The sequence below is a fragment of the Phyllostomus hastatus genome, unplaced genomic scaffold, assembly GCF_019186645.2.
Source record: "Phyllostomus hastatus isolate PE091 unplaced genomic scaffold, TTU_PhHast_1.1 phas_scaffold_216, whole genome shotgun sequence".
NCBI classification, from domain to species: Eukaryota; Metazoa; Chordata; class Mammalia; order Chiroptera; family Phyllostomidae; genus Phyllostomus; species Phyllostomus hastatus.
Genome location: NW_025334018.1, coordinates 3,459,667 through 3,487,394, shown reverse-complemented (window position 1 = coordinate 3,487,394; position 27,728 = coordinate 3,459,667). Strand labels below are relative to the sequence as shown.

Here is a 27,728-nt window from a genome sequence, read left to right as displayed (position 1 = left end):
CAGAAAGAAGAAACCAGAATTTAAACAAAAAAGGATAGGCTTAGGAACCTCTGGGACATCTCCAAATATGCCAACATCTGAATCACAGGAATGCCAGAAGGAGAAGGGGAAGAGCAAGAAATTGAAAACTTATTTGAAAAAATAATGAAAGAAAACTTCCGTAATTTGGTGAAGGAAATAGATGTACAAGTCCAGGAAGCTCAGAGAGTCCCAAACAAGGTGGACCCAAAGAGGAACACACCAAGACACATCACAATTAGAATGCCAAAGGTTAAAAATAAGGAAAGAATCTTTAAAAAATGTTTTAAAGATTTTATTTATTTATTTTGAGAGAGAGGGGAAGAGAAGGAGAAAGAGAGGGAGAGAAACATCAATGTGTGGTTGCCTCTTGTGCACCCCCTACTGGTGACCTGGCCCGCAACCCAGACATGTGTCCTGACTGGGAATTGAAATAGCTACCCTTCTGTTTGCAGGCCAGCACTCAATCCCCTGAGTCACACTAGCCAGGGTAAAGAGAGAATCTTTAAAGCAGCAAGAGAAAAGCAGAGAGTTACCTACAAAGAAGTTCCTGTAAGACTATCAGCTAATTTCTCAAAAGAAAATTTGCAGGCAAGAAGGGATGATGAAGTATTCAAAATGATGAAAAGCAAGGACCTACAACCTAGATTACTCTATCCAGCAAAGCTATCATTTAGAACGGAAGGGCAGATAAAGTGCTTCCCAGACAAGGTTTGGGAACTCTAAAAGAGTTCACCATCACCAGGCAATTATTACAGGAAATGTTAAAGGGACTCACCGTATTTTGCCATGTATAATGCGCTCCTGAGTGTAATGTGCACCCATATTTTTGACCCAAACTTTCAGGAAAAAATCTTTTGTTTTAATTTTTTAATTCAATTATTTATTTATATTTAGAAACAAAACCAATTATATTCCAGGGTATTATTTTGCATATGGATATCATTATTGCTTTCTAGAGTCACACTTTTAATGCATAAACATAAACAAAATAATTAAAAACACTTATAGATACAGAATTAGTACTACCCATGTACTTATGAGTATCCTTATTTGTTCCTCAAAAATTTGGGCAAAAACATGCACATTATACACCGCAAGATACAGTATTTAAGAAAAAGAAGATCAAAACCATGAACATTAAAAAGGCAACAAATTCACAGCTATCAACAACTGAATCTAAAAAACAAACAAAGAGAGCAAACAACCAGAATAGAAACAGAATCACAGAAATGGAGATCACAGGGAGGGTTACTGGCAGGGAGCGGGATGCGGGAGGATGGGGGAAAAGGTACAGAGATTACGAAGCATAATTGGTAGGAACAAAATGGACAGGGGGAGGTTAAGAATAGCATAGATGCCCTGGCTGGTATGGCTCAGTGGATTGCTGGCATATGAACAAAAGGTCACAAGTTCGATTCCTAGCTGGGGCACGGGCCTGGGTTGCAGGCCAGGTTCCCAGTAGGGGGCCTGTGACAGGCAACCAATCTAAGTTTCTCTCACATATTGATGTTTCTCTCCCTTTCTTTCTCCCTTCCTCTCCTCTCTCTGAAAATAAATAAATAAAATCTTTTAAAAAATTCGTTAAAATAAATAAAGTAATGAGAAGGAGTATGAAGAAAAAGAAAAATACAGCCAGGTGAAGGGCCAAAGGGTGACAGAGTGGCTGTGTCACACAGCACAGTCAGAAAGGCCCCCTGAGGAGACGTTTGCGAGAAAACCTCAGTGAAGGAGGGAGAAGGATTGCAGTGCAGTCCAAAGGCCTCCTGCCGAATTCCCTCTTGCTCTGGGGGGGTCGGTCGTTTGTTCGATGTGGGCCTTCAGCGGATTCGGATCCAGTGAAGCTCAGCCACACTGTGGAGAGCAATTTGCTTTACGCCGAGTCCCATTCAAAAACACCCTCACAGAAACACCCAGAATAATGTTTGACCAAACATCAGGGCACCGTGGCCCAGCCAAGCTGAGACATAAAGTTAGCCATCCCACGGAGTAAGAACAGCAATAAGGGCAGCGTGAGGGCTCAAAATGAGGACATCTGTAAATCACTAAGTACACTGACTGGCGGGTGGCAAACGTTCAATTAAAGGCATTGTTGCTGTCATCACGTAGGGAAATAGCCTCCATCAAGTGCCCAGTGGGCCAAGCACTATGCTAGGTAGGCTCTTCCACATCCTTATTGACCTTGAATCTTCCCTACCATAATTTGACATGGGTATTTTTATTCCCATTTTATAATCGAGGAATATGAAGTACAAGGAGGTCATTCAACTTGCCCAAGGACACTCACCTGTAAGGTTCAGAGCCCAAAGGAGACCTAGGTTCTTCCCACTCTTCCACATGCTGCCTAGACCCTGAGATTCATCTGGGTCAGGAGAAGGCCCTGGTCACAGAGGCTGGGAATGGGGTCTAGGGGCCGAGAGTAGAAAGGCGAGGGGTCTCCCTAACAGGTTACTCCTAGTACCTACCACAGGCGTACACACACACCTCAGACCCAGGAATTCCCTCGAAGTAGCCAGAGGTCAGCCCTTGTGGCAACTCTTGTCTCAGAAAAGGGGTGAATGGAAGGTGTTTTCTTGTGGGGTCCAGGCCTGGACTGACAGGACCATCAGTCCCTCTCGACAATGCAGCCCTCAGCCTAAATGGGTAGAGGACCTTTCCCTGCTCTTCCAGCTGGTTGGGGTGAGGGTCTCCCAGAAAATGGTTCCTCACAGGCCTCGAGGGCCACGTGGGTCAGGCCCTGTTGTCACACGGGCCTCAACTTCAGACTTCTGGCGCCATCTCCAAGTACAGTTACAGACCGCCACGCTCACTCTCTGATGGTCAGAAAGAAGGGACTTATCACACAAGAGATTTAACTTTTACTGGGCAATTTTCAAAGACGTACAAAAGTAGAAGGAATCATACAGTGAATGCGACATGCCCATCATCACAGGACTTTACATTATAAAACATGGTCCTGTAGTTCCCCACGAAGGAAAATTTCTAGAAATCCTGTGATGATCTTGTCACTAGCATATCATTACTTTATGATTTTGTGTTAAAAAGCATTAATCTGTTGAATCTAAACATTTCAAATATGCCTCAGTTTTTCTTAATTTTAAAGCCCACCCGGACGCTCCGTAGTTGAAGGGAGCTGGACCTCTCTGGATCTTTTGGTCGGAGGGCCTGTCTCCAGGGCGCAGTTGCTGAGAACTGGGGCCCGGTAGAACAGAGCTGGAAGGAAGGGCGCCAGCCTCCCCGCCCCGCGCCCTGCTCCCAGGTCCCAGGTCGCAGAGCCCGGGGTGGGAACAGCTGACTCTGCACTGCAGAGGGGAGCTCTGCACTGTGCCAGCGGGCAGGCCTGCGGCCCGGGATGGGTGCCTCACTCCAGGACCAAGCAGGGCCTCTCCCCATCTCCGCAGGAACTCAACCCCACAGCGTTAGGGTGTCTACCTCTGGCCAGTTTGCTCTCAATGATGTCTGCTGTCAGGTGGGACTGAGATCTTGGCCTGTGTCCCTGAGGAACTTCCCATCTGCTGGGAGGCAGGCAAAGAAATGTATCTGAAGCAGAGCAATTAAGTGCCACCAACTGTGCCTGCACAGTGTTTGGGTCATTGTTTGCTTAGGAGGCGGCTCTGTGGGTGATCCAAATCAAGGAGTGCACCCAGGGCAGGCCAGCCGGCAGTCCCTGAGGGCAGGGCCTCCAGCTTCCCGTTCTGCTGTGGTTCCCACAGTGCCAAGGGCCCGCAGGGCTCACAGTGAACTTCAATGCTGGCTTTTGACTGAAACCTTCCCCTTTGTATTTGTCTCGGTGTCTCCAGCATCTCTGTCTCTAATGGTCTCTGGCTTGCTCCTGTTTCCCAACATCCTTCCCGATGCCCTGGGGAGCAGGGCTGGCGAGGGGAGGCAGTGGGAATGAGACTGTGTCCTGTTCTCACCAAAGACAATAAGGGCCGGAAAGGGCTGGCCTGGCGCAGGCTCCCCTCCCTGCCTGCCCTGAGCTCCTTCACCGGCCCTGACCCCCTGCCGTGCCCTGAGTGCCAGGCACCCCTCGTGCCAGCTCCAGGGCAAGGGGAGCCTGGCCCCTGCAGGCTGGGGGGCCTTCTCGCCCTGCTCACATTCACACTGCCCTCTTGGTGGTGGTGTCACTTCCTGCCCCAGGGAATGCCCTGCTGGGCCAGCTTCCCCACTCCCCTCCCCTCCCCCATAGTGTTTACTCTTGTTTCCTGAGCGGCACGGGAGGCATGGGTGCAGGGCCTTTCGCTAGAGAGCAGGAGGCAGGAGGAAACATCTGGCTTCCCTCTGTCCTCCAGGGCTGGGACCGCCCCTCCATCGCCCAGGCCTCCGGTCTGAGGGTGGAGTAGAGCCCCAGGAGTCAAGGGGCCAAGAGGTCAGTACGTTTGCCCTTCTCACCTTCGGGTCTCCTGAAGCCAGGATACCTCCCACCCGCTTACTTAATGATGGTGATCAGGTGGCTGGGATACCTCTGCCAGGGTTAATTGGTAGGTCAGATACAGGCACCCTGCAACTAGGCACCCTAGAGATAGGCTGGGTGGAGGGCCTAGGTCGGCGCCAACCTGCCTTGTAAATGCATTCCCTGAGGAAGGGGTCATTATTTCTGGGCCACCTGCTGTCCCCGGTGCCTACACAGCGGGTACCCTGGCACCTGCTCTACAGCTCCTCCCCACCCTCCCCTAGTTTGGCCTCACCCAAGCTCTCATCTTGGGAGGTCAGCTGCCCTCAGGTGGCTAGATACCCCCAGCAGTGTCTACTGTCATCTGGCCTGGGACATGGCCCTCTGCCCACTGCTCCCACCCCAGGTCAGGACGAAGTCAGGAGTCCCAGATCCAACCCAACCTCCTCGCAGGTCCCGGGCCCATTTTGGACAACCTCCCCTCCTCCCTCTGAGGGTCCGACACACTGCAACCCCCCCAAGCATCACTAGTAAAGTTGGAGCCTAGAGCAGCTACTCCCTCTCAGCAAGGCTGTGGTCTCCACTGAACTCTTTGCCTCCCCTCCCAGCCTGAGCGAGCAAGGAGACTTCCCCCAGGCTACAGCCCTCCCAGATCAGCTAGTCCTTTGGGTCCTCTAAGGCTGGCGCCCACTGAAGATCCACACGCAATCCTCCCCAGCCCTCAGGGTGCGTTTGAAAAGGACATTGTTGCTAGCCTCCTGGAGACGTGAGCTCACGGCGCCCTCTGCAGGCCTCCTGGGTAAGACTGCATCCGACTCCCTCAGCCTGAGCACAGGAGCAAGGGTTTGGGATTCCCGCCACACACAGGGGAAGTGAGTTGGAGTGGGCCTCTAACTAGAGGAAGATGGGGAGGGGGCCTCTAATTCTTGACCAGATCTCCTTTGACTCACTTCTTCATCTTCATTAGGTCTTCCTTCCTCATTTTGGCACATCCATGTACAGGATTTTGTTCTAGAAAGGCAGGTTCTTTGAACCAAAACACCGGTCTTTAGCGCACCTTACACGGCACTGCAGAGAAAGCAACACCGACCAAGGCACTGTGCCCACCCTAGAGCCCACACCACCCAGCAGGAGGGAGGGTGCCTGTGCCCCAAAGGAAGGGTGCTCCGGACAGAGGTTCCTCACGGCAGATCGCAGACAGAATAGAACCTGGAAAGCCACATCTCTCATGCCTTCTCTCTATTGTTTTACGTACTTTGCTAAAACTTAGTAAGTCCCTAATCTCTTGGCTACTACACAGAAAAAAGTGAAGGCACCAGAACAAAGGGGATGGAGCAGTGATCAACCTCGAGAGTCTTGCCAAACACAGGCGTATGCCCATCCTGGGGCAGAAGAGGGAGGCAGCATCAGTAGGGAACCCTACCCCAGACTAGGAGAGGGGGCCAGGGGCTAGTTTGCTGAGTGGGCAACTGGGAGTAAGGAAGCCCACACCAGTGTACATGGACCCCCGTGGGGAGGTATAGGGGTGAGGAACCTTCCCTTCCCATTACTCTTCTGTTCCAAAAGCTATTCCAGTTCTGCAGAGCTTTCTTGGCCTGCACACTTTACCCCTTTTCCCAAGGTCAAGCCTGCTGATGGCTGGTGCACTTTGCTTCCACGATGAGACACAAGCCTATGCCATTCCAGTGCCTGGCAAAGTACCTGGCCACTGATGGCACTTCATAAAATATTTGGTAAAAATGAACCTTAGTGGAAGAAAAGCCCCACCACCCCCAAGTTCTAAAAACAGCAGGTACCCATGGGCCCTAAAGTTCTGTACACCGCCCCGGCATCGCAGGAGAGGGTCACAGTTTATCACAACTCCAAGAGCTACAAAGAATCAACTTTATTGGATATTCAAGGTCAGTTTCTCTTTTTGCCCTTGCCAGTGACCTTGGCCGGCGTGAGGACTGGCGCTGTCGCCTGATACAGCGCGGAGGAGATCTTGTTGATGTAGTATAGGCCGACCATGGAGAAGATGAAGCTGCGGGGCAGAGACAGAAAGGTCATGGCATCAGCGGGCACCCTGCCAGCCTGGCGCTTCCCAGGGCAGACGCTAGCATCACGGAAAGAATCCAGGCTCAGATTTAGGAAAATGGGGAAGGGCAAAAGAGGGAGAAGAGAGGGGGAGGGAGGTACAGGAAGGATGGGACCATCACAGGAGGATCGAGGGACAAAGGACAGGATATCTGTTACCTCGCTATCAGGCACTTACCAGGTGGTAACGCAGACTCGATGGATGAGGCCAGATGCAAAAAGAGCCAATAGAAGGCAAAGGAGAACTGGGGAGGCAAGAGGTGACATGCAAGGTGGAAGTCAGAATGGAAATACCAGGTATTCATATGTCAAGTCTAGGAGAAATCTGGGGCTTTCTGAATCTTGGGGAATCTGCCCGGAGGGATACGGCGTGATAACAGCAGAGCCTCAGATGGCCTTACTGATGCCCAGGACATGGAGGCAGGAGATACATGCTCATCACCAGCTCTGCCCCAGATACCATGTAACTTCCCTGTCCTGAATTTCCTCCAGAGAAAAGGAAAAGTGATGGCAGAGTCTGAAGGGCAAGGCTTGCTCCCATTTGGGGAAGAGGGTCGAGGCCTTTCCAACAGAAGCCAGCCAATGGGGATCCATTCATCAAACTGGCCAGTGGTGGAAGCCAAGGGCCTCGCTCCCTAGACACAGGTTGGAGGGCAAAGTGCCTGCATACATGTGCCCATGGGCACAGAAAAGTACCGTAGGCTGGCTGTCTAGATCGGGACTGGAGAGAAGGTGGAGGGCAAGGCAAACCCCACTGGCTGGTTGGGGAACAGCAGGGCAGGCAAAGAAGGTCAGGAACCCTGCCCCACAACAGAGTTCTTTCACAAGTTAAGTGACGACAGCTCACAGGGAAATGAGGCCGGGGTGGGGGGGGGGGCTGCCTGGTGGAGGGAGCTGCGGAAGCCTGCACAGGGCTGGGTGGGGAAAGCAAGACCCAGAGGGGAGCGGCCAACAGTGACACTCTTTGTCCCACCAAGGGCAGGCTTCGAGAGAGATGGCATCTGCTGTCAATTCTTTTTTCCTTTTTACCATTTATAAGATATACTTACTATTTTAACCTTGAAGGTTGTCTTGATTTCTTGGAAACCCATCAATCAAGAATTGATCCTTCTGAGCATCAGCAGCCATTGCTGCTCATTGGTGGCCATTGTCTGATGCGCAGAAGGATCAATTCTTGATTGGATCCATTTCCCTCTTTAAAAAACTGAGGGTTATCTCAACTGGCACAATCTTTCCACCTTTAGTGTACTTTTCAATGAGTTCACCAAACTGTGAATCTGGGATTTTCCTTTCATCATCAAGTTCTCCTACAGAAAGGTATGTGAGGCCACATTTCTGGACGATGCAGCAATGCTGGTTCCCCCTGCCAGTGCCAGGACCCACGAGGATTACAACCACCAGCTTCCTGAAGCAGTCAGGGCAGATCCAGCGGGAAGCTAAGGCCCACGATGTGCAGCAGCCTGGGCCACAGCCAATGGGGATCAATTCATCAGACTGGCCAGTCGTGGAGCTGACGGAGCTGACAGCAGCCTGACCAGCAGAAGGGAACTGCCCGGGGCGGGGCAGGGCAGGGCTCCTGGCCACCCGGTGTCTGCAGCTGAGACACCAGGAGGGGTCTCTGCCGTCAATTTTCCAGTATGTGGCATTCCTGGTATGATTGCTTTATGAACTTAATTCTACCATCAAATCTCAATTACATGTGCAATAACGAGGATCATTCCAAACAGGAAACAATCTAAGTTGTTCTAATTTGGTCAGGATTCCTGCTAACCTAGAAACTTGGTGTATTAGGCTCTTTACAATCATCTCAGATAGAATTCACTAATATTGGGTCAATTTCGTATCAGAACCCCTCAACGAAATCAATCCTTCCTGCCTGCTACTTCTGGTGGAAACAAAGAACACCTCCCCATTGGTGTAGGCAAAATAGGTCCGAACTCATCTGCTCCCTCAAATTTCCCCTGGGAACTGTGCAGAAGGCAACTGAGTTTCATGCTTTCAGAGGCCTTCTCTTCCAGCTCCAATTCCAGGCGCTAGCTGAAGTCCTGGATCCAAAGTGTCATCCGTGTCCCATCTTACAAACATATTTCCTTCTCCTAAACCACCTTTACCTTCTAAGCACCTGGAAATTCAGTACTGTGTTGGGGGAGAATAGAGGAGAGCATTCAAATTCTCCAACCCCAATTTTCACTTACTCTCAGGGAAGATCTTTGCTTGGAATCCTTTGCCGAAGAGAAGATTCTCCAGGTTATTGAAGGCCTGGGTTGAGGGAATTAAGGAGCAGGGCAGAACTCTGTGAGCAACGGGATCGGCACAAGCCTGCGGGGCCCTCCACCCTTCCCACCCTCACTCACTCTCCCCTCTCCCCCCGCAGGAGGATACAGTGAGAGAGAAGACGAAGAGCCCGGAGCCAAGCAGGCCCCCCTGGATAGTGAGCCACTCGGTGGAGGCCAGCTGGCGGCTGTACATCTGCATCCCAGCGAAGAGCAGCAGGGACAGGAGGGAGGACAACGCCAGCGAGGTGCCCGTACCCACCGCTGGAGGGGATAAAAGCGGAGACCCGCAGTCAGGACCGGTCCTCCCGGACTGGGAGCCGGTCCTCCCGGACCAGGAGCCGCAGGCAGATTCGGCAGGTCCCGGAGTTCCAGGGCCCGACCATCCAAGCACTCCCGGGCCTGCAGCCATACTCCCCAAATCCCCACACTACACGGCGACCCCCAGGAATTCCTCAGCCCAGAACGCCCGGCACCCTCCGTCAGGTCCAGTGCAAACTGGCCCGCCCCCTGGGACCCAGGACACGTCAGCTCTGACAGAAGGGGACCAGGAAAGCTGGTCCGCCCCAACCACGACCCCCACTAGTCCGTCCGGGGTATCCCGCTGGTCCGTTACCCATCACGCCCCGCCCGTGGGTCCAATAGACGTCTCCGGCCCAGAAAGACGGGAGACGAACCGGATGCGTCAGCACCTAGCGCAAACTTGCTTCCCCCACGTCTTCCTCTTTCTGCCTCTGGGCGCGTGTGCGTGGCGGCCTCTTCCGGCGGGGAGGAAATACTGCGTCAAAGAGCATCTTGAGCCACCGCCCTAGTCCCGGATCCTTACCCGCACCCTGAGCAACTTCTGCCTCTCAATGCAAGCTGGCTGCACTTAACTCTTCAAGTTACTGGGACTATGGCCCACAGCTTCTTACTCACCTCTGTCTTCTTTGTCACTTATGTCACCTCGAATGCCTGTTCTTCAAACCTCCTTCCCACTACGGGGCATTGCCTGACATGTCCCATAGACTCTCCGCCAAACCAAAATCTAGTCCTGCCATCCTGGGGCCCATCTTTCTCTAAAACTATCCTTCCGTGTCATGTGAGTAAGATTAGGAACGCGAACATAACATACGCGAACTCAAACACCATTCCATGTCACACTGCTCCCCCCACCAACGCCTTCTGAGAACCACGTGGGGAAAATGATTTCCCACCTCCTACCCTGGCTGGCGCTGGTTGAGGCTTGTCCCTGGAGCATGCGCAGTGATATTTTACCCCCACCCCTCCCCACACCCCCACCGGGCTCCTGCATTAAGCCCAGGGTTCTCAGCTGCTGCCCGGATCGGGCACCCGGGGGCGGGCGGGCAAAGTAGGGCCATGGCCGAGGGTGAGGATATGCAGACCTTCACTTCCATCATGGATGCACTGGTCCGCATCAGTGTGAGTTAAGGTGGGGTCGAGGGGAAGGGGAGGTGGAGTACAGTGGTCCAGGGCAGGCCGGGACCTCGAACAGGTGGAAATCCGGCAAGATGCTGGGATGCAGACGGGGCTGGTGATGGCAGAAAGCACTGGGAGGGTCGGGATGTAGGTATGAGAGGGTAATCCCGGGAGCAGCCGGGAGATGAGTGCCGTGAAGGCGTGCATCTGCTGGGGTGTGAGAAGCCAGGAGCTGCCCGGACGCGGCGGGTGGGCTGGGGTAGCAGCCGACGGGGCTGGGGCTGCAGAGCAATGGGGCTATCCTGTGAGGAGGGGGCGTTTGTGAACTTGGAAATTTTCCAAGAAAACCGAGGACAGGTGAAGGTGTTGAAGGATTCGCCCCAGGGTGTAGTTCTCAATTTGGACAGCTCCACGAGACCCCACCCCACCGCACCCCCACCCCGGGCTGCCTCCGCGCCTCTAGCAGTTGTCATGGCAACCCATGCCCGGCTCTCCCAGGGGCGGTGCCAACCCTGCTCTCCCCCCTCTTTCTTCCCCCTCCCTCCGTGTCCCTCCCTCCTTTGTCAGCTGCGCCCCTGACCGGGATGGCTGCGAAGAGAGGGACCAAGGTGAGGTGAGGGGGTGGGGCATAGCTTGAGGACCCTGGCCACTAAGAAAGGGAGGAGTACTTCCGGTGGGGAGGGGGCAAGTGGGCTAGGCGTTTGTTTACCCCTTGCTTGTGGAGGGGTATGCGGCTATCCCGGGTTATGCCTGGGGAGGGAGCGGAGGTCCAGATGGTGGGGGCGAAGGAAAATGGGTTAGTGTATCGGGGAACAGGAGGAGACGGCTGGGGAAGTGAAGGATGGTGGATGGAGGCTGGGGCGGCCTCGGGCCGGAGTCGCGGCAGGAAGACTGTCACGGCGAGCTGGAGGATGGAGAAAGAGCTGTGCCTCCCTTTAGCGAGGAGTCACGCGGGGTGGGGGGTGCCAGAGAAGGGGGCAGGGGTCCACACCTAGGTGTTGAATTGACTGTGTCCTTGAAAGAAGTGCCGAGGCCGTAGCAGAGGTGGGGGAGGGGGCAATGGCCAGGTGAGAGGGGCTGCAGATCCTGCTGGGCAGACGGAGTGGAGGGGGTGGGGTTTGACTCTGGAAAGCTCGAGCTCCAACCAGGAGCTCCAACCATCCCTCCTCCTCCGTAGGCCTATAGCTCTGCAGGAGGGGAAACGAGGCAAGAGACAGAGCTGGGAAGGTCTGTGAACCAGGCCTAGTCTGGTGCTGGGGGAAAGCCATAGGTAGTTTGCCTTGTCCCTTCCCAAGACCCCCTTGGGTCTCTGAGGGCAGCTGAGAGGCCTGACAAGATATGCCCAGGTGTGCAAGCTCTGACTCAGCCTCCTGGTCCTCCACAGACAAGCATGAAGAACATGGAGAAGGAACTGCTGTGTCCAGTGTGCCAAGAGATGTACAAGCAGCCACTGGTGCTGCCCTGTACCCACAACGTGTGCCAGGCCTGTGCCCGAGAGGTGCTAGGCCAGCAGGGCTATGTAGGCCATGGCGGGGACCCCAGCTCGGAACCTACCTCTCCTGCCTCCACCCCTTCCACCCGAAGTCCCCGCCTCTCTCGCAGAACTCTCCCCAAGCCAGACCGCTTGGACCGGCTGCTTAAGTCAGGTGGGCCTGGGGCCTGTGGGATGGGGATAAGGATTCTGGGATGCTTATCAAGAAGGTGAAAGGGGTGCATCCCTGGCCAGGGGCATCTGTCTGTCTTTCAGGGGGTGAAGATACTGCTCATTTAGGCTCCAATAATTCAGTTGAGCTATGTCATAGTGAAAATTAGTTTTTTAATTGAACAGACTTTCCCCACCCCTAGCCAGCTGTAATTTTCAGCTCTCTACCTCTCCTGCCCATCCGCAGGCTTTGGGACATACCCCGGGCGGAAGCGAGGAGCACTGCACCCCCAGGTGATCACGTTCCCCTGCCCAGCCTGCCAGGGCGACGTGGAGCTGGGGGAGCGAGGCCTGGCAGGCCTGTTCCGGAACCTGACCCTGGAACGTGTGGTAGAGCGCTACCGCCAGAGTGTGAGTGTGGGCGGTGCCATCCTGTGCCAGCTGTGCAAGCCCCCGCCACTAGAGGCCACCAAGGGCTGCACCGAATGCCGCGCCACCTTCTGCAATGAGTGCTTCAAGCTCTTCCACCCCTGGGGCACCCAGAAGGCCCAGCATGAGCCCACTCTGCCCACCCTCTCCTTTCGCCCCAAGGTGAGCCAGCACTTGCAGGGCTTGAGAAGGTAGCAGCATGGTGGAGCTGGGTGGGTGCAGGTGCCTGGCACTGTGGGCCTCCAAAAGCAGGTGGCCAGGAGTGCACCATTGCAAGCTCCTTTTTCTGTGACAACAAAAAACGCACTATCTCTGGCTGGTGTGGCTCAGTGGATTGAGTGCCGGCCTGGGAGCCAAAAAGTCACCAGTTTGGTTCCTAGAGAAATCTCTGAACATCTCTGAGCCTTTATCTCATCTACTGAATGAGGTGGCTACTGCGTGCCCTGCAATATCCACACCCCCAGGGCCGTTCAGAGGATCACATGATAAATACTTATCAAGCACCTAAGTGCCTAGTGCTGTTCTAGGCAGTGTGATGTGACAGGAAACAAGATGGACAAAGTTAATTATTAACCACAAGGCTGAGATTAACTGTCACCATTATTATTATTTCTACACCTTTCCTGAGGTAGACGAAGGGAGGAGCAATGCTGCTGCCTGGAGGGTGCAGGAAAGGCTCTCTTTCATGCCAGTATGTACCACCAGGTGGCACTGCGGAGCACCACCAGCTGGGCTCCCTTCCACCCCCATCTGGTCAGTGGAGGAGGGCACCAAACTGCTCAGGCCGCCGGTCCGCACCCTTATGCACACCATTGGCTGATTATGCCACTGCTCTTTCTCTTCCCAGGGCCTCATGTGCCCAGACCACAAGGAAGAGGTAACTCACTACTGCAAGACATGCCAACGGCTGGTGTGCCAACTCTGCCGGGTGAGGCGCACCCACAGTGGGCACAAGATCACACCGGTGCTCAGCGCCTACCAGGCCCTCAAGGTGAGGACCACCCCCGGCACACACCCTCAGCCCCAGGGCTTACTCACTCACACCTCCTCACACCTCTTAACTGCTGGCTTCTGGAGCCGGGTGATTGCCCACCTTTTTTCCCCCCTCAGGACAAACTGACAAAGAGCCTGACATACATCCTAGGAAACCAGGACACAGTACAGACCCAGATCTGTGAGCTGGAGGAGACCGTGAGGCACGCTGAGGTGAGGGAGGGCATCGAGGTGGCCCTTGGCCCTACCCGGGGGTGGAAGCCTCGAGGGGGCGTGGGTAGGCATGGCCCAGTCACCTGGTTGCAAGCTCAGGAAGCCAGTGTGGGTTCCATGAATGTGTCACGGTTCTGGTTAACCCAAGTTGGCAGGGACACCAGTGCCCCAGGGCAGGCTGCACCTGGAGCTACAATGGGGCCAAGGTGGCTATCGCCAGGACAGGGGATGCTTGCAAAGCCCCAGGGACACAGCTCAGATGCCCTGAAGCTCAGTTGCCTGCTGAGGATGGCACTTATTCCTGGAGCTCAGGGAAGGTGAGGGTTCTGATATCACCTTCCAGATTGAATGAGTCAGCTGACACAGGGTGGGGGGTGAAAATGGCGTGGACGCTGGTGGGTGCCAGGGCCACCCCTGTGGATGTTAGGGCACTCATGATTGCCTTTCTTTGGGGGAGTCCTTAGGGATTATGGTGTGGGCTCCAGGAAGGTTGGCACAAGTGGTCAGGAGTTGAGCCCATCTGGGTGTACAGGTGCCTTTGGAACTATAAGCCTGGCCCCACTGAAGTGGGTGGGTAGGATTTCCCCAGATTCTCTGTGTAGTCAACGGTGTAGTCATGGTGTAGTACCCTAGGAGGCTGGTGCAGGCCCTGCCTTCAAGAAGATAGTAAGTGTTGCTCTCTGGGCAGGTGAGTGGTCAGCAGGCCAAGGAAGAGGTATCCCAGCTGGTTCGGGGGCTGGGGGCTGTGCTGGAGGAGAAGAGGGCATCGCTGCTTCAGGCCATAGAGGAATGCCAGCAGGAGCGGCTGGCCCGTCTCAGCGCCCAGCTCCAGGAGCACCGGAGCCTGCTGGATGGCTCAGGTCTGGTGGGCTACGCCCAGGAGGTCCTTAAAGAAACAGACCAGCCTTGCTTTGTACAAGCAGCCAAGCAGTTACATAACAGGTACATCGGGGCACAGCTTAGGGACACAGGTTCTTGAGGGGCAGGGGCATCATGGGTGTAGCTGATGTCCAAAACAATGTCTCAAGTACCGTCCGATGGAGAGGTGGGCCCTGAGGATTTCCTCTAGGCCAAACCAATGTCCAGCTTGCCTGAAGGGTTAAGAAAAAGACCCAAAGCCAAAGCCAGGGCTCTAGGGGCAGGCAGGTGGAATCGAGGAGAAGGATGGCTGCCCAGATGGCAGTGCCTGACCCTTGGGTACCCCTCTCCCAGGATTGCCCGAGCTACAGAGGCCCTCCAGACTTTCCGGCCAGCTGCCAGCTCTTCCTTCCGCCATTGCCAGCTAGACGTGGGACGTGAGATGAAGCTGCTGACAGAGCTTAACTTCCTTCGAGGTGAGGAGATGGCCAGACCCCACGCCCACTTAGAGCCTTCCTCCCTTCTTCCCCAGCAGCGGGCCCGGGGGGCAGTGCCCACCAGGGACCTCCCAGCCTACTGCCCGGCCTGGCCAGCAGCCCCTGCCACCTAGCCCACCGGCCACCCGGTCCCACCGCGCTCAGCGCTGCTTCTCCCTCTCTTTGTTTGTAGGCCGTGGCCACCGCGGACTCTGCTCCGGAGCACCCCAGGCAAGTCAGCGGCCCGGGCCCCCTGCTCCACCCCGCAGCCCCCATGCAGCTCAGCCACCCATTCTTTGCTCCCGTCTCTGCCCTGCTTTAACCAGACTCCTGTCCTCCCCGGGGCCTGGGCCTCCCTCCGGCCTTCCTTAGGGGTTTGCCCGGTCCTTGCCCTTCTGACCTCCTGTCCTTGTGCCCTTGTCCTCTAGACTTTTCTGCTCTTTTCCTTAGCCTTGTCCCCCGCCATCAAGCTTTTGCTTGCCCTCTGTGGTCCCCCACTTTCTGTCTTGCTGACTCCGTATCTCTCTTCCTCCTACTCTGTCCCCTCCTTCCTGTTCAGGGCCCTCTTGCCTGGGTTCCAGTGGCCTTTCCCTGCAGCTCCTCTTTATTCAGAGAATAAAAAAGGTCATAGAAAGAAGCATCCCCATCTGGTCTGATGCCCTCATTTGTCAGAGGAGGAAACTGAGGCACAGAAAGGGGAAGTGACCCACCTAAGGCCAGTATGGCAGACAAGACTAGCGCCCAGGCCTCCCGCCTGCCTAGCACACACCTGCCTCTCTCCTTCTCCCTTGGGCTCCGCCTGCCCATCCGCTGCCCAGTGCCCAGATGGGTCCCTTCCCCAGTCCCCCTCACCCACACTCACCCCCCCGGCTCCCGCTGCTTTCCCTTCCCTGCCCACCCTCCGTGCGCGGCCAGCGGGCAGGCCCTGAGTGACCCCGCTCTCCCTTCCCACAGTGCCCGAGGCTCCAGTCATCGACACCCAGCGCACCTTCGCCTACGACCAGATCTTCCTGTGCTGGAGGCTGCCTCCCCACTCGCCGCCTGCCTGGCACTACACCATCGAGTTCCGGCGCACAGATGTGCCCGCCCAGCCGGGCCCCACCCGTTGGCAGCGGCGGGAGGAGGTGAGGGGCACCAGTGCCTTGCTGGAGAACCCCGACACAGGCTCTGTGTACGTGCTGCGTGTCCGTGGCTGCAACAAGGCGGGCTATGGCGAGTACAGTGAGGATGTGCACCTGCACACCCCCCCGGCGCCCGGTGAGTGGGCAGATGGTGGGCAGAGGGTGGCACAGAATGGGGCAGGGCGCTCTGGGACCCAGGCACTAACAGCTGGGGCTGGCTGAGCACGGGAGAGACTACGATGCAGTGGATCACACTAACTCCGGAGCTAGACCTCCTTGGGTCAAATCCCAGCACCACTTCTTGCCAGTTGTGTGGCTTTGGGCAAGTTATTCACCCTCTCTGAACTTCAGGTTCCTCTCCTGGAGAGGTATCTACAATACTTACCTCACAGGGTTGTTGTTGGAGTTCATTGAATTGACGATACATGTAAAGCCTTAGCCAAGTTTGCACCTCAAATAAGGGCTCAATAAATGAGAGTAAAGGGGCTCCCCAGAAAGTAGTGCGGACCCTAGGATGCAGGCGTAACAAAGGAGCATCACCCCACAGAGGGCGCAGAGAGGTGTGGGTTGGGCGTAAGGACCAGATGTGACCGCCAGAGCGTGGGCAGACAGTGTAGGCTGGCTGTGGTGGGCGGGAGTCACCACAGGGAAGGGAGCAGTGGACTGTGCAAGGGGCCAGCCACGGGCGGGGTGGAGGAAGCACTGTGAGTGTGAGTCACCTGGGCCTGGACGGCTGGTTTCTGTGGCCATCGGTCATCACTAAACTCTTCCTGGGGCCCATGTCCATCTGGAACACTCCCTCCTTTTTTCCTTACCCACCTCGCCCCTGTTCCCCAGGCCCCGTTCCCGAGGCCTCTGGCCTGTCCCCTGGCAGCTTGTGCCTGTTCTGAAGTCTCCCAGTGTCCCATGCTAAAGCCTTGCACGCAGTGCCGGGTGCTGATGTTTGGCTCTAAAGTCCTTCCTTTTGTCTCACCCCTCCCCCACTCCAGTCCTTCACTTCTTCCTGGATGGCCGCTGGGGCAGCAGCCGAGAGAGGCTGGCCATCAGCAAGGACCAGCGAGCCGTGCGGAGCGTTCCAGGGCTGCCCCTGCTCTTGGCTGCTGAGCGGCTGCTCACTGGCTGCCACCTGAGTGTGGATGTGGTCCTGGGCGACGTAGCCGTGACGCAGGGCCGCAGCTACTGGGCCTGCGCTGTGGACCCAGCCTCCTACTTGGTCAAGGTGGGCGTCGGACTGGAGAGCAAGCTTCAGGAAAGCTTCCAGGGCACCTCAGATGTGATCAGCCCCAGGTCAGGCTACTCTGGCAGGGATGGGGAGTGGGGGCCCTGGGCGTGGGGGGCTGGGGACAGGGTGGGGTGTCAGGGGGAGCGTAGACTTACTGGGGTGGAGCTGGGAGGAGGCTGGGAGGAAGCAGGAGGATAATGGAAGCCAGGCCAGGGAACCTGCGGGATCAGTGGAAGGCTTTGAGGGTTGGATTTTGGAGAGTGTGATTGGGGAAAAAGATGGCAGAAGAGGGAACCACCTCCACTTCCTTCCGTCTGCCGCTCAGGTCTGATATGCCATCTCTCCAAGCCGCGTGTCTTTCCCCTAACACCGCATTTCCAACTCCCTTTCCCCACAAACGCTTCTCTCCCACACCTTTCCAACCTTATCTTTTCTTAACCCCCTGAAATCCTTTCCTTAAACTTTCCATCTCCAAACCCTCTCATCCCTGACGTCTACTTAACACCCCCCCCCACGTTGGGGGGAAAGTTTCTTTCCCCCCAACACTTCATCCCAGCACTCCACCCCCCAGGACCCCACTTCTTCCCAATGGTTTCTGTCCCCCATCTCCCTGACATGTCTCATCGGTGACAGCGATACACCCTCATCTGTCTCCCCCCATTTCCCTTCCCAGCACCCTGTCTCTACCCTTCCTGTCACCCTGAACCTCAGTCACTAAACCGCATTCTTCCAGCAGTCTCTGCCCCACGGAGCCCTCTCCCCGCGTGGGAGCCCAAACCACACTTCCCGCCACCCTCCCACCTCGATAAGGCTGCTTTTCTTCAGTGTGCCTCATCAGTACCTCGCCTTTCTTTGCCCCAACACCTCTCTTGCCAGTGTGATGTCCCTTCAGTACCCTTTTCCTGCCAAACCAAACCCCCAACCCTATGGTCTAACTCCTGTCTCTTCGACATGTTTTTCCTCAACACTCCAAATCCGTATTGCAACTGACATTCCACACCTCCGATGTCTCAGCGCTCTGGCGCGCCGCCTCCCACCCCCTTGTTCCACCCTCCAACACCTCCTACCCAATGCGCGCTCCTGCAGGTACGACCCGGACAGTGGACACGACAGCGGGGCCGAGGACGCCACGGTGGAGGCGTCGCCACCCTTTGCTTTCCTCACCATTGGCATGGGCAAGATCCTCCTGGGGTCCGGGGCCAGCTCAAATGCAGGCCTGACCGGCAGGGATGGCCCGGCCGCCGGCTGCACAGTGCCCCTGCCGCCCCGCCTGGGCATCTGCCTGGACTACGAGCAGGGCCGGGTCTCCTTCCTGGATGCTGTGTCCTTCCGCGGGCTTCTGGAGTGCCCCCTGGACTGCTCGGGGCCCGTGTGCCCTGCCTTCTGCTTCATCGGCGGTGGTGCTGTGCAGCTGCAGGAGCCGGTGGGCACTAAGCCCGAAAGGAAAGTCACCATCGGGGGCTTCGCCAAGCTGGACTGACCGTCGCACGCCCTGCCTGGGCCCTGGCCCTGCAAGCTTCCTGGAGCCGGGTTATTCCTCCGGCAGCTTTTCCCTCAAACTCTTCCTACCGTGTGGTCCTGTCCTTCACCTCATGTCTCTGTCTTCCCAGGACCTTCTCTTGACCCAGGGACACTCCTCTGCTCACCTCTCTGGGTATCCCCCTTTTTCCCCATCTCCTGTTAGCCCAGACCGCCAACCCACCAAGTTTCTGCTCCATGCTCTGCCCTTGGTATCTCACCCAAGTCATGGAGGGAACCCCTTCTCCGGCCACTGCCTTGTGCTCCTCCTCAGGCCAGTTGGGAGAGAAGCTCCTGGAACCCTGGGCATGATCTCCAGCTGTGCCCTGCCGAGCGCCCTGCCGCACTGATGCGGACCTGCAGCCGCAGAGCCGGAGGCTCTCTGGTGGGACACCGCCCGTGCAGTCCCTGGGGAGGGGAAGGGCCCTACCCTTTGTCCATGTGGGTCCCCATGCCCTTCCGCCGCATGCCTCTGACGTTCCCCTTCCCCCTCCTGCATGCTGTACTTGCCCCGCACCCGTGCCAACCTGCCGAGTCTCCTCCTGGGGCCCTGGCGGAGACTGGATGTCCACACTGGGTTGGGCCAAGCAGGACCTCTGGTGCCCACTGCTGCCCCCTTGCAGTAAGGACTGCTAGGTCTGTGCCAAGCAACAGCTGTCGTTTTCACGGTTTATAAACAATAAACTGTGGTGCCAGGCCTGTCTCTGCCTTCCCTGAGCCAGACCATTCCTCTCACTTTCCGTGCCGGGTGTGGGCGCCCCGAGGGACCCCGGGTCTCAGCCTCTGCTCCGGGCAGGGCTACCTGGTGGGTATGGCACCTGAGGCACGGAGGTCCCCGAACCAGGTGCTCCCCAGCCTCCCACCAACCCAGCCCTGGCCAACAGGGGGCGCACAGTCACACCCCCCGCCCCCCCCCACACACACACACCAGGAGGCATCTGGGCGTGGCTCCCAGACCGGGAGGCAATGTGGGGAGGGGAAGGCACTGTGCCTGGGCCCAGAGGAGCAGGGAACCAGAACCACTTTCCCGTTCCCTGGGCGCAGGGAGCAGACCCCAGAGCCAGTGCGCAAATGGGGCAGCCCACGGCCAGGGAGGGGCGGGGCTGGCCACCAGCCCCGGATCTAACACTTATCGTGGCTGGCTGTGTTGACTCTGAGGCTGTTATCGCAGCCTAAGGACTCTCTTCACAGCTCAGAATAGAACCACCTGAGGGCATGGTGCCAAGGGGAGGGAGGTGTGGCTGTCAGCCCCCAGCTGGGGTGAAACCAGGGCCGAGCCACAGGCATGCAGGCCAGGCCGGAGCCCAGCCACCTAGGTTTCGTTTCCTCTTTCCTCTTGTGCCGCTGGCGATGGGGGAGAGGTGACTCAAAATCTTCCAGCCACCCCGGCGCCCCAATGTCATCTTTCCACGCGCCCCTGTCCCTGAAATGAACCCTGGTCCTCACCCTCTTTCCTCCCTGTCTTCTCCCCCAAAGGCCCCTTCCAGAACCCCACACACACATACATTCTGATCACCCCTCCTATCTAAGGTCACAGATGACACGTCGGAAGTTGGCAGTAAGAGCAGAGCGGGCCCACAGTTTATTCAGCCTTGTGTGCGTCCCCACCCCCATCTGGGGGCATGTTCCCCGGAGCCCTGCCAGGCTCCACTAGGGCTGGGTGGGTTAGGGAACTTGGTGGGGCCTGCGAAGGAGGCCATGAGTACCCACTCGAACTCCCAGCTAAATGGTCCAGAGGTCCAGAGCGGGGAGGGGGCGCTGGCAGTGAAGACCATGCGGGAGGCCACTGGCTGGATGCTGAGGCAACTTGCCCCTACAAGTTGGCAGAAGTGGCTGCTGGGTTCATGTAAGAGAGGCTGCTGCCACCGTTGCCTGCAGACACCTAGGTGAGGGGAGGAGGAAGCCAGGCTGAGGGGCAGAAGCTTCCCTGGGAGGAACTACCAGGGCCCCTGGATGGCGGGCACCAAAGCATGGCCCTCGAAGGGTTAATTTGGAGAGCACCTGCCGGTCAGCACCACTGGCAGCCAGGTGACTGTAAACAGGGCCCGCCCTCCTCCTCCCCTCCACTCCCTCCCCTCCACTCCTGTCAGCCCCCTCCTCTCCCCTCCTGCCCTGTCTCCCTCCATTCCTTGCCCTTCTAGCCCTAGAAGGTGTGCATGCTTATCCGTGTAAAGCTGGAGAAGGAAGTCCCAGAAAAGGGAAAATGGGGTCAAGAAAAGGAAAGTCTCCCTCCCCCACCTGGAGTTCCAGCTCCCCGTGACCAAAGTAATTATTTACTAGGACCTGCAGAGAAAGGCTGGGAGAGGAAAGAGACTCCTGAGAACCCCACCCAGGCTCACCTGGTTTGGTGAGACTTCTTCCCCTGGACGGGAGATCCTTCCCCCGCCCCAGCCTTTCTCAGTCTACCCTCCGTTCTTAGGACGACATTGGGAGCACAGGCGCTCACTCCTTGTGAGTCCTGCATGAAGGGCTCCCCCGGGCACGTCGCCCACCCATTTACCCTCTAGGCAACCCGGCCACGGCAGTGGCGCCAGTTCAGCCAAACAGTGAATGCTGTTCTGGAAAAGTTAGTAGTGGGGACACTCCCTTCTGAGGTCACCTTTCTTCCGTGGTCTCCTCCCCAGCCCTTTCCCCAAGAGCTCTTCTGACCTCTACCCCAGTTCTTGCCAGGCCCTCACTGGTTTCTTCACATCTCCTCTCAACCCTTTCAAGTTCTTTGGGCTTTCCAAGTACCCCTTCAGAACCCCTTCCCAGCCAAAGCCTCTGTCTCTCTCTACCTGTGGGACCCATCCTCACCTCCTCATGAGGACTACGCTTGGTACTGCCAGGAGCCACATAGCGCCCATGGGTGTGGTAGGTAGGGTACTCGCTCATAGGGTGGTAGGCATCTCGGGTTGGAAAGATGTCCAGCTGCCCACAGTTCTTTCGGCGGCACTGACATACAGCCTGGGGAGATAGGAGGTTATGGGGGGCCATGGAGTCCCTCCTAGCAGCGGGGCTCCGGTTTGGGCTGAAGACTGAGCACTTACCAGGGCCATGAGATAGACGATGGCCAGCGCGACCAGGATGCACACAAGCACCAGCAGGGCTATGCCCCAGCCGGGCACCCCCGGCCCAGACCGGGCAGAGGGAGGAAACGACACATCACCAGCTGAAAGGAAAAGCAGTGATCAGGGCAGTCTCCCAAAGGAGGTGGCCCTCTGGCACCTGGCGGGGGGCGGGGGAGGGGAGCAGGAATCCAGACGCTGCAGAGAGAGGGGCCCTGGAAGTGTGGTGCTGACCCAAAGCAAGCAAGAAAAGCCTCACCACTAATTCCTGAGATGTCCAGGTTGTACTGAGCTGCTTTTTGTATTTGAAGAACAAACTGTGCCTTTACGTCATTGCCACTGGTGGTGCCCTCTCGGAAGGCCAGAATGGAGTCCACCACCACAGATCCTGGCCTGCTCCCAGGGAAATGGGCCATTCAGCTGCAGACCCAGCTCTGGGCACTTGCCCCCAACCTCAAGTGTGCCAGCCCCTCCCCACAGCCACGACCGCATCCACCCACTCAGAGTCCACGCCCAGGACTGTACCTGAAATTCACATCAGAGGAGCCCAGAAAATTGTCAGGTGCATAGACCTGCAAAAACTGGGTGGGAGGGAAAGCACTGAGGATCGGCACAGGTTTGAGCAGTTCCGAAGGCCGCTGCGAGGGGGTGCGTGGCAGAAGGGCAGCTACTCACCAATTCAGTAATGTTTCTCTGCAGCTTCTGGTAGTAGTTAGTTCCGGGGTCCTCCAGGGAAGAGTTAAATGGGAGATTCAAAATACGGAAGGACAAGAAGAAAAAGGAAATCCTACGGCTGGGGAAGGTGAGGGGCACTGTGCCACCGTTAGTGCTGCTGACAGCGGTCCTGGTTCTGGGGCTGGCAGGGGTGGTACGAGTGTCAGAGGGGTGGCTGGGAACTGAGGATGGCGTGTCCTTGCCAGATGGTGTGGTGGTCGCCTTGGCAGAGGTGCCCTCGTGTAATGGAGTGGCAGCTGAGCTTGAGGAAGGACTTGTGACCGAGGAAGGGGTGGCACCATGGAGTGGAGTGGTGGCTGAGCTTGAGGCAGAGCTGGTGGCTGGGGATGAAGAGGAACCGTGGAGTGGAGTGGTGACCAAGCTTGAAGCGGAGCTAGTGGCCGGGGAAGGGGTGGCACCAGAGTCTGGAGCAGTGGCCGAGCTTGAGGCAGGGCCGGTGGCTGAAGAAGTGGTGGCACCGTGGACTGGACCAGTGGCTGAGCTTGAAGCAGAGCTGGTGGCCGGGGAAGGGGTAGCACTGGAGTCTGGATGGGTGGCCAAGCTAGAGGTAGGGCCGGTGGCCGAAAAAGGGGTGGTACCATGGACTGGAGCAGTGGCTGAGCTTGAGGCAGAACTTGTGACCAGGGATGAGGAGGAACCATGGACTGGAGCAGTGGCCGAGCTTGAGGCAGGGCTGGTGGCCGGGGAAGGGGTGGCACCTTGGTCTGGAGCAGTGGCCGAGCTTGAGGCAGGGCTGGTGGACGGGGAAGGGGTGGTACCGTGGACTGGGGTCGTGGCCGAGCTTGAGGCAGAGCTGGTGGCCAGGGCAGGGGTGGCACTGGATTCTGGATGGGTGGTCCAGCTTGATGCAGAGCTGGTGGCCGGGGCAGGGGTGGCACCTTGGTCTGGAGCGGTGGCCGAGCTTGAGGCAGAACTTGTGACCAGGGACGAGGAGGAACCATGGACTGGAGCGGTGGCAGAGTTTGAAGCAGGGCTGGTGGCCAGGGAAGGGGTGGCACCTTTGTCTGGAGCGGTGGTCGAGCTTGAGGCAGGGCTGGTGGCCGGGGCAGGGGTGGCACCTTGGTCTGGATGGGTGGCCGAGCTTGAGGCAGGGCTGGTGGCTGGGGAAGGGGTGGCACCTTGGTCTGGAGCGGTGGTCGAGCTTGAGGCAGGGCTGGTGGCTGGGGAAGGGGTGGCACCTTGGTCTGGAGCGGTGGTCGAGCTTGAGGCAGGGCTGGTGGCCGGGGCAGGGGTGGCACCTTGGTCTGGAGCGGTGGTCCAGCTTGATGCAGAGCTGGTGGCCAGGGCAGGGGTGGTACCGTGGGCTGGGGTCATGGCCGAGCTTGAGGCAGAGCTGGTGGCCGGGGCAGGGGTGGCACCTTGGTCTGGATGGGTGGCCGAGCTTGAGGCAGGGCTGGTGGCCGGGGCAGGGGTGGCACCTTGGTCTGGATGGGTGGCCGAGCTTGAGGCAGGGCTGGTGGCCGGGGCAGGGGTGGCACCTTGGTCTGGATGGGTGGCCGAGCTTGAGGCAGGGCTGGTGGCCGGGGCAGGGGTGGCACCTTGGTCTGGATGGGTGGCCGAGCTTGAGGCAGGGCTGGTGGCCGAAAAAGGGGTGGTACCATGGACTGGAGCAGTGGCTGAGCTTGAGGCAGAACTTGTGACCAGGGACGAGGAGGAACCATGGACTGGAGCAGTGGCCGAGCTTGAGGCAGGGCTGGTGGCCGGGGAAGGGGTGGCACCTTGGTCTGGAGTGGTGGTCGAGCTTGAGGCAGGGCTGGTGGCCAAGGAAGAGGTGGAACTGTGGACTGTAAGGAGTTGAGGGTTGAGTGTGGGGATAAATTAGAACAAGGAGAAAATACATCCTCTAGCATTTGGAGAAGTAATGCCAGGAGGACTTGGGGAACAAACCCCTGAGTCAGCCCTTCTCCTCCTTCCCAGCTGGCAGCCTCCCTCTCTTCCCACAGCCCTCAGCTCCGGACTGGCCATTGTCCATTCTTAAGGTTTACCTCTTCTGTCCCCTCACCCCCACCCCAGACTTCTCTTCAGGAAACGTGTGTGCCCCAGCACCCACACTCCTGAAGCAGGGGGTCATCTCTTCTTCACCTATCCTTAGCCTTTCTCCTTTACTCTGGCACAGACTAGGCCACCCGTCTGCAACTGCTGCCTCACAGGGTGCCATCTGTCAGGAAACAAAACGTACAGAAAGGCTGTGCAGAGCAGCCCCCACCCCAGCTCGTGCCCCTCACCTTCAAGCACCGGGAATAGCAGCAGCACAAGGAAGAAAGGGGCCTGGACGCCCGGAGTCATGGTGGTGCTGGGCCGGGTGGGGAGGGGGCAGGACAGACTCGGGCCGGCACTGCGTGTGAGGTGGAACAGGCACAGGCACCTGCTGCTTTATACTGGTCCTTCGCCCGCCCTAGGCTCAGCCAGAGCAGGTGACAGGTGACAAAACCCCGCCCCTTCCCCCACTCCCTACCTCCTATCTTTTCCTCCTCCTCCCCAACCATTCCTGTCCCCTCGGGTAGGGCACATGGGCTCGAATCACTCAACCCTCTGACAACCTGTTTGTTCTCCAGTTGGCCTCCCCCTTTCACCAACCACTCCTTGGCTCCAGAAGGCGGTGTGTATAGGGAGAAGTGGGGAATCTGGGACCTGGGTCCCCAAAGCTTTAGTTTTAGCCCCAGGGCTATGGCCAAGGTGAGGAAAGGAATAGAGTAAGTGGGTAAGTTAGGGCTGGGAAGTTCATATTGGTCCCCTATTACACTGCGCCCAGGGCCCCTTGAAGCCCCACTCTGGGAGCTGAGAAGAAATGAGAAGGCTTGTTCTGACTGGCATGGTCCGGTGAGATGGGCATTGTCCCACAAAGGTCTCGAGTCTCGGGTTGGTCTCGAGGTCTCGGGTTGGATTCCTGATCAGGGCACGCACCAGGTTCCCAGATAGGGACGTGTGAGAAACAACCCATCTATGTTTCTCTCCCACATTGAAGTTTCTCTCCCTCTTTCCCCCTCCCTTCTCCTCTCTCTAAAAATAAATAAATAAATATTTAAAAAGAAAAATAAATGGGAAGGCTTGATAAGGAGTCGACTAGGTGCTAGTTTTGGACCCCCACCCCCTGCCCACTTCCCGGAATAGCCCCACCTAGCTAACCGCTCCCTGTCCTGTTCTGCACGCCGTTCTACCCTGAAACCCTTGGTCTCCCCCGCGCGCCACCCCCCCACCCCGCCGGACTTTCCAGTAGCGTAAGTTCCTTCCTTGACTTTCTGCTGAGAAGGGAGTGGGAGAAAAAATTTCCACTTAACGGATGAGACCTGAGTTGCCAAACCCTAGGGTCTTTCCTTTCCAGTCTACCTGGCAATGACAGGCAGTCCGCCGGGCTGCCCATGCTCTCCTGCCCTCTAGTGGTCACCGGGAGCCTCACGGCACCTACCCGGGCTGGTTGGGACGTTGCCGCTGCGTGGGGAGAGGAGGTTGGAAGGCACTGCCTAAGTAGTGACTGAGAGAGGCTAGGAGGGGCAGCAATCCCAGCGAGACGGGTCAGTGACTTAGACCCAGAAGGGGAGGAACGCACTGTGCCATCGATGGAGAGGCTGGGAACTTATGGAGGGGAAGTTCTGGGGTGCGTGGGGTGGTGTCTGGAGGAAATGGTGCTATGCGGGTGGAGTTCTGAGGTATGTGGAAGTGTCGGCGAAGTACGTAGCAGAGCACATCGGAATGTGGGAGGTGGTGGGACAGGTTACGTATTAGGAGTGAGAGGGTTGGTAGGGCCACAGAATGGTATTGGGGGGGGCAATGAACTATCTTTCGGAGAGCAAGCGTAGTGGTATTTGGGACAGGCAGGCACGGTAGGGGTGGGGGCAAAACTATGTGAAAGTGCATAATTTAAAAAAAGGTTTATTGTATTTCTCATTTGAGAGAGCGGGGAAGGGAGAGAAACATGTATGTGAGAAAGACCAACCAGCCACCTCCTCGCGGCCCAACAGGGGGTGGAGCTAGCAACCTGGGCGTGTGCCCTCACCGGGAATGGAACTGGCGACTCTTCGGTTACGGGACAATGCTCCAACCAACTGACCCAGCCAGCCAGGACATGGGTCTGAAATGTTGGAGAACCGAGAGATATTTTGAGGGACAGAAATATTTGGGACCAGAGAAGTATATGGGGTCACAGCAGCACGTGGAGCTTAGGGTATCGGGCCCCATCCAGAGGTCCTGGGTTGCCGTATGGGCCGACAGAAGCAGTTACGTCCGCTTTAAGAAAACAGTTCCTGCCCTGGCTGGTGTAGCTCAGTGGATTGAGCCCGGGCTGCAAACCAAAGTGTCGCAGGTTCAATTCCCAGTCAGGGCACATGCCTGGGTTGCAGGCCACGGCCCCCAGCAACCGCACATTGATGTTTCTATCTCCCTCCCTTCCCTCTCTAAAAATAAATAAAATCTTAAAAAAAATAAAAAAGAAAGAAAACAATTCCTAACCCCGACAAATACAGATTGAAAGCTGAACTTTAAAAAACACTTCGGTGGGGCGAAGAGCCCGGGACCACAGCTCCTCGGCCTGCAGCTCCACCTTGTTGGTGCTGCTTTTTGTGGCGCCCGGCGGCGCCGGGCAGGGGGCGTGACGTCAGCTCGCGGGCCGAAGAGGCGGGGAAGCCCTGGACCGGCCAGCTAGAGAACACGGAGTAACTAGATGGGCGGTTTCAAAACTTCAACCCCCGCCGTTGCCAGGCAACAACCCTTTCGCTCAGTTGCTAGGATATGCACTACCATGGTTACGGCTACGCGCCAAGCAGTGGGAGTATTTAAAGAGCAAGCGCGCAGCCCGGGCGTCAGAAAGTGGCCTTCCGGGGTAGGGACGTTGCCCCTCCAGCTTTCCCCCCCTCTTCCGTACCATTCCTTTGACCCTCCACGCGCCAAGTCACTCTAGCCTCCCAGGTGAACTCAACTCCCCAGCGTACCCCGGTCTTTGGGATAATCTTGCTTCAAGCGGTGGGGAGCGGGATCCCGGGCCCCGGGCGGGCGGGAGGGACGGGACGTGGTGCAGTGTTGTTCTTTTCCCCGCCAATATTGCACTCGTCCCGGCCTCCGGCCCCTCCGGCCCCCCGGCGCCCCCACTCACCACGAGTGGGGAAGCCCCAGCTGTCCTGACTTTCGATCCCGGCAGATTTAAGATAGACTGGAGTGTCGCCGCTGCCATCGTGAGTAAGTGGGACTGGGAGGACTTTAACCACCCTCCGACCAGCCCTCTCATCCTTCACCTAACCCCCCCATCCTTTACCTAACCCTCATCCAGCACCTTCCTGTGCCCCAAACTCAGCCAAACTTTCT

The 27,728-nt window shown here is 57.1% G+C and overlaps 3 protein-coding genes across 6 annotated transcripts; 1 reads left to right on the top strand and 2 right to left on the bottom strand.

Moving 5' to 3' along the window:
- Window positions 1–6,281: 6,281 nt before the first annotated feature.
- Window positions 6,282–9,531, bottom strand: KRTCAP2 (keratinocyte associated protein 2). Of its 2 annotated transcripts, none has more exons than XM_045816867.1 (5): window positions 9,377–9,531; window positions 8,870–9,024; window positions 8,683–8,746; window positions 6,666–6,732; window positions 6,282–6,434 (listed from the first exon to the last, which is right to left on the bottom strand). In XM_045816867.1, exons 1-5 carry the CDS (start codon window positions 9,378–9,380, stop codon window positions 6,314–6,316), a joined length of 411 nt encoding a protein of 136 aa, XP_045672823.1. In that variant the 5' UTR covers window positions 9,381–9,531; the 3' UTR covers window positions 6,282–6,313. The 2 variants fall into 2 exon arrangements, with proteins under 2 accessions (XP_045672823.1, XP_045672825.1); XM_045816869.1 differs by lacking the exon at window positions 9,377–9,531 and adding an exon at window positions 9,287–9,372.
- Window positions 9,532–10,119: 588 nt separating this feature from the next.
- On the top strand, window positions 10,120–19,334 carry TRIM46 (tripartite motif containing 46). Of its 3 annotated transcripts, none has more exons than XM_045816851.1 (10): window positions 10,120–10,182; window positions 11,564–11,825; window positions 12,069–12,412; window positions 13,098–13,241; window positions 13,361–13,456; window positions 14,145–14,398; window positions 14,669–14,790; window positions 15,745–16,047; window positions 16,901–17,198; window positions 18,220–19,334. In XM_045816851.1, exons 1-10 carry the CDS (start codon window positions 10,120–10,122, stop codon window positions 18,611–18,613), a joined length of 2,280 nt encoding a protein of 759 aa, XP_045672807.1. In that variant the 3' UTR covers window positions 18,614–19,334. The 3 variants fall into 3 exon arrangements, with proteins under 3 accessions (XP_045672807.1, XP_045672806.1, XP_045672805.1); XM_045816850.1 differs by lacking the exon at window positions 10,120–10,182 and adding an exon at window positions 10,234–10,330; XM_045816849.1 differs by lacking the exon at window positions 10,120–10,182 and adding an exon at window positions 10,739–10,787.
- An 869-nt stretch (window positions 19,335–20,203) lies between these two features.
- On the bottom strand, window positions 20,204–24,828 carry MUC1 (mucin 1, cell surface associated). Its single transcript, XM_045817304.1, has 7 exons — window positions 24,659–24,828; window positions 22,374–24,217; window positions 22,224–22,279; window positions 21,958–22,091; window positions 21,681–21,802; window positions 21,448–21,597; window positions 20,204–20,533 (listed from the first exon to the last, which is right to left on the bottom strand). The coding sequence occupies exons 1-7, from the start codon at window positions 24,717–24,719 to the stop codon at window positions 20,465–20,467; spliced, it is 2,436 nt and encodes an 811-aa protein (XP_045673260.1). The 5' UTR covers window positions 24,720–24,828; the 3' UTR covers window positions 20,204–20,464.
- Between the last annotated feature and the right edge of the window lie 2,900 nt (window positions 24,829–27,728).